Source organism: Peromyscus eremicus, chromosome 19, assembly GCF_949786415.1.
Source record: "Peromyscus eremicus chromosome 19, PerEre_H2_v1, whole genome shotgun sequence".
NCBI classification, from domain to species: Eukaryota; Metazoa; Chordata; class Mammalia; order Rodentia; family Cricetidae; genus Peromyscus; species Peromyscus eremicus.
The window spans coordinates 32,197,482-32,207,419 of NC_081435.1; the positions used below are offsets into that span (position 1 = coordinate 32,197,482).

Below are 9,938 nucleotides of genomic sequence, written 5' to 3' on the forward strand. Positions count from 1 at the left end.
GGGGTTCTTGTTGAGGTTTTATTATTTCAAAGTTTACCTCATAAATACTTGTAGGCTTTTTTCCCCCTTTGACCTGTAAAAATGAAAGCTCTTTCTCTTTTTCTCCCTTAAGAGACCATATCATATCCGCTCCAGTACTTCCAGCAAAGAAATTGTGAACATGTTTGAGACGGCAATTGTAACGTACCCTTCTGCTTGGTCGCAAGAGATGGTATCCCTTCTTAAAAAGGTGAGACAGGAGGAAGCATGTTGGAAGGGAGTCAAGAAAGGAAGTGTATATCCCGGTTTGTGGTTAGAAGTCAAGATGTGCTCAGGATAACACACATTTGTCAAATGGCTGCTGTGACTAACCATTTTCAAATACATGGCTTTCTTATCATGTCTTTGCATGTCTCAAGGCCTTCTCAAACTCATATAATTCTTAATCTCCCTGTATTTCTTGGGTCTCTTCCCGTGTCCTCCCTCCCAATGGCTGGTCCTTTCACCAGGGCTCACTCATCATTCTCATATCTAGTCCATCACCTGATCCTGAATTTATCCTTTCAATAGCCATTGTCACCTTCACGGCCTTTCATCTCCTTGGCATTTCTCCAATCCAGCTGCCATCAAGTCCTTTCTGATGTGTCGTGTGCTCCTGCCACTCCACTCTCTTCCGTTCCCTTTCCCATATTTCAGCAACTTCTCATTGGTCTTTGAATAAAGATCAAACTAAATTGTGCATTACAATGGTTATAAACAGCCTCTCAAACTTTGAGAATTTTGGTCACCCTTTGGTTGGTTTGGCTGATTGGCCAAAGGTTTGGCTGAAAGGCTCTCCTCCCATTCCTCACCAATATATCACCACTAGGTTTTACACATGACACCCTCTCCTCCTGGGTCACTGCTTCACACCTTAACTCTTCTAGCACCTTCCCTGAGATCAATACAACTTAGTGTGATTTTCTGACAGACAAGGGTCCTTATATTGCTTTCTACAACTCCCTTGTAAGTATAGAAACCAAGAGAAGCCTATTGTAGCAGGAATCTTAACAGTTCTTATTAATAAAATCAAACCCGAGGCCAGTTATTGGGGTGAACACTGGAAGATCAGAGAGAGAACAAGCCACAGCTAACCTTACCTGGCCAACTTCTCAGCTGATCCTGTTTCCTCAGACTGGAAGCCTCTGTGTCCTCATATCCAAATGACTCTCAGCTGAACTGTACTACTCAAAACCTAAAAGCTTAACCAGCCAAATGCTTCTAGTTTCTGGTCCTCACGCGTTATATACCTTTCTGCTTTCTACCACCACTCCCTGGGATTAAAGGCTTGCTTTCTGGGATTAAAGGCTTGAGTCACCATGCTTGGCTGTATCCTTCAACAGATGGATTTCTGCCTCTGGAATGCTAGGATTAAAGGCGTGTGCTACCACTGCCTATTCTAAGTATCTAGTGGCTTTTCTGTTCTCTGACCCCAGATAAGTTTATTAGGGTACATAATATTTTGGGGAACACAATACCACCACAGCATATTGACACTGCTCTGTCAATACTACACTGTCACCTGGTCAATGGATGTGTCTCCTTGGGTAGTGAATGAGCTTGTTTGGCTACTGTTGAATTGAAGTCATATGTTGTGTGTGGTCTGGAGTTGCATGTGAGCCAGGTACAGTGAGATCACATATGGGCTTGAATGGGTCATAAATCGAAGAAACAATACAAAGAAAAAAAGAATTGCGGGCCATTTCGCATCATTTGAAAAACACAGCTTCAGGTCTTAACTCTGTAAAGCGATATTCACTTCGTACTGTTTCCCGTGACTTGAGCTTGGCAAGCCAAGGTTTAGGAAACAAACTTGCCCAGTAGGAGAGTCAGGAAGGGAAGTTTTGTTTAATTCCTGGGACAAGCCATTTGTCCCTGTCAGTTTGTAAACATTACTTCTGTTATTCCAAAGCATGCATTCTCCACTTGATTTGCACGTGGGGAGGAGCAGGGGATCACTGTCTTCTCAAACCACTTGCTCCATTTCTGCTACAAGGAGCTCCCCTTGGATACTCAGTTGAGAACACTTAGGGGGAATTTTTTGGGCCCACCTATCTGGCCTTCCTTGTGACAATGGTGCTTGTCTTTCGTCCACAGCTACTTGAACCTAATCCAGACCAACGGTTCTCTCACTTGACTGACATTCAGAATTTCCCTTACATGAGTGACATGAACTGGGATGCAGTGCTGCAGAAGAGGCTCATCCCCGGCTTCGTTCCAACTGTAAGTCAAGCTTAACAAGCCCTAAGAGTTCCCACACTCTGTCCACATTACAAGTCCATCCAGGGTCTCATTTGGTGATGACACCAGTAATGTAAAAATGTCCCAACACAGAGGAGAAAACAGAGAGGTACAGGGGGTAGGTTGGCAACTAAAAATCACACAACCAGCAAGAAGCTAAACTGGGATTCTAATCTAGGGATGTTGATGTCTGGGCTTCTGGGTTTTAACCATGTTTTGTGCTGTAAAAGGTTTCTAGTCTCCCAAATAGTTATCTCCAGAAATATGCTGGTTGAAAAGAACAATACTTTTTTTTTTCTTCTTGAAAGGAAGTGATCTTTGATGTCCACAGAAATCTGTGAGTTGGTTAGTGGGAAACTTCACTCCTAGAATCATTCCTTTTCTTTTACAAGTTTTATTGTACTGATCTATAGTTTTAGGAACTAATAATTACAGAGAGATGATTCCCATTGGGTGAGTACCCAAACAAGGGTCATTGTGTCCCACTCCACACTGCTGGATAAAACTTAGGCGAGGGCCCTACTGAGGCTCCTCTCTCCTCTGCCTGGGATTTGCATTATACCACTGGATAAGGAACACTGGCAAGAATGATGTGCTCCTGTGGAGACTTGAGTTTTCTGTTCAAGTCCAAGCGAGGCACTTGTTCTGGGGACATGGGCACATGGATGTTTCAGTGAACAGCTGGATAAGGTGCCAGTTAGTGTGTCAAATGAAAGCCCTGTGGAAGGAAGGAGAGAGCGGTGTGGTGACATTCAAGGGTCTAAGTGTCTACCTTAGTGAGTGACAGGAAAGTGGGAAGAGGTCTGTACTTGTGTGCATAGCTGATGTATGACTATGGGGGAGCCTGGGTACCACCTGCTGCAGATACAAACTTCCTTCTGTTAGCCACTCCTGACTCCTGGGAGAAGCGCCACCATATAGATCTTGGGTCTGTCTGTGAATCTGACTCGTTTGGAGAACTTATCAAGTGGCAAATCCTTGGCCTCATGTTCAGAAATCCTGATGTTGAAATTTGGTTGGTGACCTTGGAAGCTGAACAAACAATGGCCACGATTCTGTTCTATGCGGTTATTGGAACAAACTGAGAAAGCCAGAAGCTCAGACCTTAGAAGTATTATTTTAATATGGTCTCCTTCATTACTCACTGAGGGATAGTTAGAAGTTTGTAAAAATAAACAAGCTATACAATCAAAGAATGTTAAAGACAATGCTGGCAGTAAAGGCTATAAAACCTCAGTCGGCCCAAGTTATTAAGCTTGGACTGCTCCCTTTAGGACTTTGTTCTCTGTGTTAGGCTGTTTTAGGAACGATGCAAGGATCTGAGGACTGAGTCATGCTTTCCTCTTTACAGAAAGGCAGGCTCAACTGTGACCCCACTTTTGAACTGGAAGAAATGATTCTGGAGTCCAAACCTCTTCACAAGAAAAAGAAGCGCCTGGCAAAAAAAGAGAAGGAGATGAGAAAATGTGACTCCTCTCAGGTAGGTGGGTCCCCACCCCACCCCTACCCCCACCCCCGGGCAACAAGCTCAGGGAAGTGCGGTTTATCCCAGAGCTGCTGTGGGGAGGTCATCTCAGAAGCCTGCATTTATCTGATGTTGGGTTTTTTTTGGTGATGAGGGAGGCACAGCTCCCATGACCCCTAGGCTGTCTGCCCCTCCTTGATGACCAGCAGCAAGCAGAACCTACCAAAGCCCCAGGATTTGAAGGACATCATTGTAATTTCCCATCATGTTTTCTGAAAGCTCCGGTACAGGCTGCTGAAGGTGCTGACAGGGGCACATAGGGTGGGTTAACCACTGCTGCATTAGTGGTGAAATTGTAACTAACCTGTTATTACTATTGTAATAACTTTCCGATGGAAGTTGAAAGTGATAGATATATATATATATATATATATATATATATTCCAGAATTCCTAAATCATTGTACCTAGTTCTGATAGAACAATGGCCCTGGTAGAGGGATTCCTCTCCTGCCATGCTCCCAGAATCTGTTCCCCATCTGGAAACAGGACTTCTTTGATCCAGGTTGCTTGGTGAATATAGGTTATTGGCTATTTGTGGTTCCTGTGTGCCAGCTAAGCATGCCTCTGTTTCTTTGTTATGTTCACCTTGAAGACATGTCTTCTTCAAGAGCACCTTGATGCTGTGCAGAAGGAATTTATAATTTTCAACAGAGAAAAGTGAGTAATGGTGGGGTGCAGACCAGCAGCTTGAAATGACTCTATTTAGGCAGATTTTATTTGCAGAGATTTGATATGTTTTTAAGAGTTTTTATTTTTCTGATTATAAAAGTGATGCAAATCTAGAATAAAAATTTTGAAATTTCTGGAGCCTTTTTTCTGTCAGTGTTTTTTTAACTGATAAATAACCCTAGTGTTGTAGTTTTGCTTATGAGAACTGGAATGTAAACACAAGGACTTTTTTAAAGGTTTTTAACATTTTGGAGGACAGGGGCTAGTCATTGGACAAGTTGTAGGAGTCATTTCTCTCCTTCCACCTGTGGCTCCCAGGGGTTACTCTCAGGTCTGTTGGTAAGTGTCTCTACCCACTGAGCTATCTTGCCAGCCCAATGTAATGATTTTTAAAAGTTTTCTTAGCTCATACCTCTCTATAAATTGAGGCAACACTGAATGGACTCAGCAGGTTGTATTTATATATTTATTCATTTGTATTTGTAACAGCAATGGGTAAAGAGGAACAGGCAGTGAATTTGGGAGGGGGCTGAGTCAGACATAAGAGGGGTGAGAGGGGGGAAAGGGAGTGAATAATGATGGAATTATATTTTAATTGTTTTAAAAGAATAAAAAAATATTGGATTATATGCTATCATTTCAAAAATCTAAATTCATTTTTCCTTTGAATGAACAAATCTCTCTCTCTCTCTCTCTCTCTCTCTCTCTCTCTCTCTCTCTCTCTCTCTCCTCCTTTAAGAGTAAAAAGAGACTTTAATCAAAGACAAGCAAATCTAGCCTTGGAACAAACCAAAAACAATGCAGAAGAGGAGGATGGCGAGAATAACAACCTGTGAGGTTTCATCATTTTGGGGGGACAGTTCTCCGTACCTGGCCAGAAACTTCTGATTATCACGTCCAGAAAAGCTAAGGGCAGTCCTTACCACTTCACACCTCACGACTTACAGAATGTGAATGAACATCCTTCGAAGGTGGCAACACTCTACAGCGAAGAGAGCCCTGGTTCTGAGCTCCTCAGATCTGATTTCACCACTAGTGAACTCTGTGACCTTAAGCAATTCGTTTAACGACTTCCTCTGTTTCTGTTCACTGCTCGAAAGGTAGAGCGTTATTTCAGATGAGCTAGCCTTTAGTCTGTTAATGCCACAGTTCTTGTTCTAAACAGGCTTTATTTTTATTTTTAAATGAATATTTGAATGTAGGTTTATTTTTTTTTCATTCTATTTGATGACGTTGTAAAAATGGACACTGTATACAGTGAGCCTCTTCAGGGCTGGAAAATATCATAGAGAGGCCAGAATTCTAAGGCCTGATTAGACAGGAATAGGATATTCCATCAGAAACAAGTACATAGGTCAGATTAGGAGTCATAGAGACTCATAGGACCTTGCAGCGGGGAGCTATGTTGGCATGGTATCTGTTAGCAAGGGTCTGCTGTGCGCATGGTCTCTCACCTTCTCTTCAGTGATATGGCCTTGGTCCGATGAACTTGGTACTGATGGAAGGAATCACATGCAGCAGTCTAGTAAATGCTGCAAGCTCTGATACTTCCAACGTGGCAGGGGTGAACTATTGGACTCCATTTGCCGTTCTCTGGTACGCCCGCCATTTGAAGGCTGATTTTCCTCAGGAACGGCAGAGACCTGCTTCTGGAGAGGGTTAACAGAGTGCTGCCCCAGTGAAGGCTTTCAACGGGTCAGTGAAGTTACACCTTACAGGAGAGTTATCTGGCATGTTAAAACAGGAAGCTGGAGAAAGTTTCCCTTGAGAAACTCCTAACTCCAGGTAGCACAAGGCAAGGAAAACTTAGCCAGTCCATTGCCTCTCTGTCATGAAACATGTTACCTTTTGTTTGGTCCTTTATTTTTCATATTGGTCACCTAACATATGGAACAATTCACACACAGCTACAGACTAGAATAACATTTAAAGCAACAGGATGCGTACAGATCCCAGAGGTCAAATTCAGGGAGACTGATGCCTCTACGTTATACTCACTGTGATATGGCTGGCAAGAATTGCCTAGCTCCTTAAAATGTTACTGATGTCTCACTCTTTCCTGTCTTTATATTTCAATTGTGTGCAAAGTGTATTCATGTAAATGTGCATGTGATGTAACACCACTGTGCTGACGCAAATGAAATCTAGAACCTTTTTGGGTGCCCCACTGGCATCACTGGGTAGAACGAAGAAGCAGTTGGGCTTTACAAAGCACTGTTTTCAACTCCTTGGAAACTGAGGCCATCTAGTGGTCACCATGATGACAGCAAGCTGTCATTTGGGGCGGGCAGACAGGTGGAAATTGACGGTAGACACTGTGGCAAGTAAATCTGTGTAGAAAAGCAAGAGCTGAATTTAAGACCAGCATGGATGGTTCACCAGAGCTTCTGGCATAGCTGTGTGATAGTGCCTCTCTACTAAGAGCAGCCATATTTTTTTAAAGAGTCAAACACCGCCTCTTTTATCCAACTCCTGTCTCTGAAGTTCTCGTGTGTCGCTTGTGATATTTTGGTTATGTTTAGTCACTTTTTAATTCAAAGCACTTGCCCTGACTTTCAGGCAGGTGAATGGGTCAAACATAGCAACCCCGAGGTGACTGGATTCTGCTCCAGGCTGGCACCTCGACAAATGTCAGGGACCACACACACACTCCAGCTTCTGCCTGTTGTCTGTCTGTACTGAGGACCTGATGTACTATGGATTCACCCTCTTTCACCTGGCCCCTCCTTCTCCTGGATCTTGTCAGCATCCTCCAAAACATAAGCTTTCAGAAATGATTTTCAAAGGACAGCAGGATCAGCAGGTCTTCGCTGGGGATGATGAGGACTTGTGGACGGTAGGCATCTTTAAACATTAAGGTGGGGGATAGGATCCCATGCAATCTCTGAAGTTCGAATCTCTAGTTTTTATTCCCATTGAGCATCTTTCTGAGAACCACTGGCTTTCAGAACTGGGGATGTGCTGGTTATAGTTTAGTGTGAGAGTTGGGTAGATTTCTAGTGCCAGTCAGATGAGTGGCACACAGTGTGTTTCAAGTTTAAAAAAAAGAAAAAGAAAAACACAAAAACAAAAAACACATTGGGCTGGGTCTGTACCTCCACAGTAGAATATGAGCATAGCATGCACGAAGGCCTGGGTTAGGTCCCCAGCACCAGGCGAAACAGAATCCCTGCATCTGGTTATGCAGAATAACTGACTCTCAGCACTGCCCACTGCTGTGCATTTAAATAAGAGATTTAAAAGCAACAGAAACAAAACTTTCCCAATGTTCCTGGTGATTGCGTCTTGGCTTTATTCCCTAATTTGAGCTAAATGTTAGCACCCCCCAGATGAAACATCCCCTCGATTATATTTCTGAGAAAAATTAGGGACTGAGAACATCAGAAAACCATGTGACTACTTCATCCTCTTTTCTGCTACTTGCAGAATCTCTCCATGCAGTTTCCTCCCGTACTTTCCAGAGCATCTAAAAGGCCTGAGGAAGGTTTGAAAACCACAGTGTCCCAGCTGTGACACCACAGTGAACTGCTATCTCCAGGCATTCCCAGTGACCCAGAGTGGAGGGATGGGACAGCCTACCCATGGAGTACCCCTGGCCGTGATCCCCACTCCCTGGAAGGAAGTACCCTGCTAGGACCCAATGACCCCACAGCAGCCCTGGTGTTGGCCAAGATCATCTTTAGGACAGGAATGAATTATAAGCAGCACAGAACACTGCTAAATAAACCACAGTAATCTAATTAGTGGGGATCCAGAAACGACTATTGCTATGGCTTTCCTAGTGGATGTGTGAATATGTAATTAGGAAGAAAGAGTGCTGATGTGGTTATTGAGACCCATGTTGCTGCTCAAGGTTGACAGAGATGCTGAACTTCAATGCTTCAGCCGCTTAGTAAACAGGCATGGCTAGCACTTTGCTCAGTTCCTCCGTGTTCCTATGTTCTGTCCACGCAAAATCTGTCTCCTACTTCTGTCCACTGCTGATTGCTATTCACCGTGAGTTCAGTGTCTCTGCCCAATGATAGACACCGAGACTCCAGATTTCATTTTTCTGTGCTGTTCTAAACTGGTGGCTGATTTAGAAGCCCCCAAATTAAAAAAAGAAAAAAGTGTGCTTCTGTTGAGCCATAGTGTATGTGATGTAAATGTGCCTGCACGGATTAAAATGTCTTCTGTAACAACATGCCCTTGGCCTTCCTTTGTCAACTGTGTATGTGTTTGGCCATCCCACGTCACCTCTCCTTACTTCCATTTCCATTGAGAAGAATGAGCCTTTAGCAGGGATAGTGTTGGAGATCTGTGCCTGTACATTTTAGTGAACTCACAGAGGGTGTGCCACCAGAATCCTGCCTTCTGCCCTTTACTGTGACCTGAGTTTTACAAACAGCCCATCGGTGTCTCTTTTGAGATGGTCTCCACTCCTAAGGGTCCTGTTCCTTTCCTTATGCCGTAGCCACGGGAGGATATTCCAAGGCCCATAATCTGAGGTAAAGGACAGCAGGCATGTTGAGAACTTTCAACTAACTTGCAGACTCACAACAGCTCCACAGTCCGCGAGCTCCTGGGCTTGTCCTGAGTTAGTGGGCTCTGAAGTCCTGCATGCCAGCTGCCCTGTTGCCCAGGCCATGCCAAGTGTCCAGGATGCTGTTCCCAGTAGCCAGCCGAGCAAAGATCAGGATCCAGCACCCTAGATTCTGAAGAGAGCCAGCCCTAGGTACGTGATCTCATTTTGCAGGTTGCTCTGGTACCTTTATTTCCCATCTCCTTGGGTTTTTGTTCCCTCTGTGATGGGTTGGCATTAGGAGAGCTGATTCTGGAAAGTTCTTGGAAACCAGAATACCCTTGTTATTCTTATCCCTGTTCAGTGTTCTCATTCCTGACCTTGTCAAGTGTGACTCAGCTGCTGAACACTTCCAGACTCCATAGGTATGAAAGTTAGCCAGTGTGTCTCTGTCATCAGTGTTTTTAAAAAGCTGTTTCATCCTTCCCAGAACACTGCATCCCAACTAGGATCATTGCAGGTGCCAATGGCTCCTTTTAAAGCCACCCGAGTCTTTAATAGGCTTAGCTATTCCTTGGTCATGAAAAGGGAGACATGTTTCACCAGTCTTGAAGGTGAAACAAACTTATCCTCTTTGGCTGGGATTATTGAGGAAATCTCTTTTTGGGGTACACTAGGAAGGTGAAGTGAAAGCCTGGAGATGCCAATGACTGGTGTTACCTCCACACGGAATGAGCTTTACGGAGGCAGAAGCACCTCTTCAGCAAGGCTGGGCTGAGACGGAAAGCCGCCTGGGTTCACCACTTACATTTAGCAATGCTGTGTCTCACGATTCTATCTGAGCTCTTCAGACATCCTAAAATCCCACTTCTAGTGGCCCCCATGTACCAGTGTACACCTCGCCACTGAATGCCCTACATAAACGAGAACTGGATTCAGGAATGTTTCCCAACACTGGGAGAGAAGCGATGAAGGTCCAGTA

At 44.1% G+C, this 9,938-nt stretch overlaps 1 protein-coding gene across 2 annotated transcripts in view; it reads left to right on the top strand.

Annotated features, from left to right (window-relative positions):
• Stk32a (serine/threonine kinase 32A) overlaps positions 1-5,656 on the top strand; it is a 113,856-nt gene extending 108,200 nt beyond the window's left edge. Inside the window, exons 9-13 of one of the 2 annotated variants that reach the window (XM_059246521.1) lie at positions 113-229; positions 2,116-2,241; positions 3,611-3,739; positions 4,379-4,443; positions 5,195-5,656. In XM_059246521.1, the coding sequence (XP_059102504.1) occupies positions 113-229; positions 2,116-2,241; positions 3,611-3,739; positions 4,379-4,443; positions 5,195-5,291 (534 nt within the window). In that variant the 3' untranslated portion in view covers positions 5,292-5,656. The remainder of the gene's footprint in view (positions 1-112; positions 230-2,115; positions 2,242-3,610; positions 3,740-4,378; positions 4,444-5,194) is intronic. The other variant, XM_059246522.1, reaches the window with a different exon arrangement.
• Positions 5,657-9,938: the final 4,282 nt, after the last annotated feature.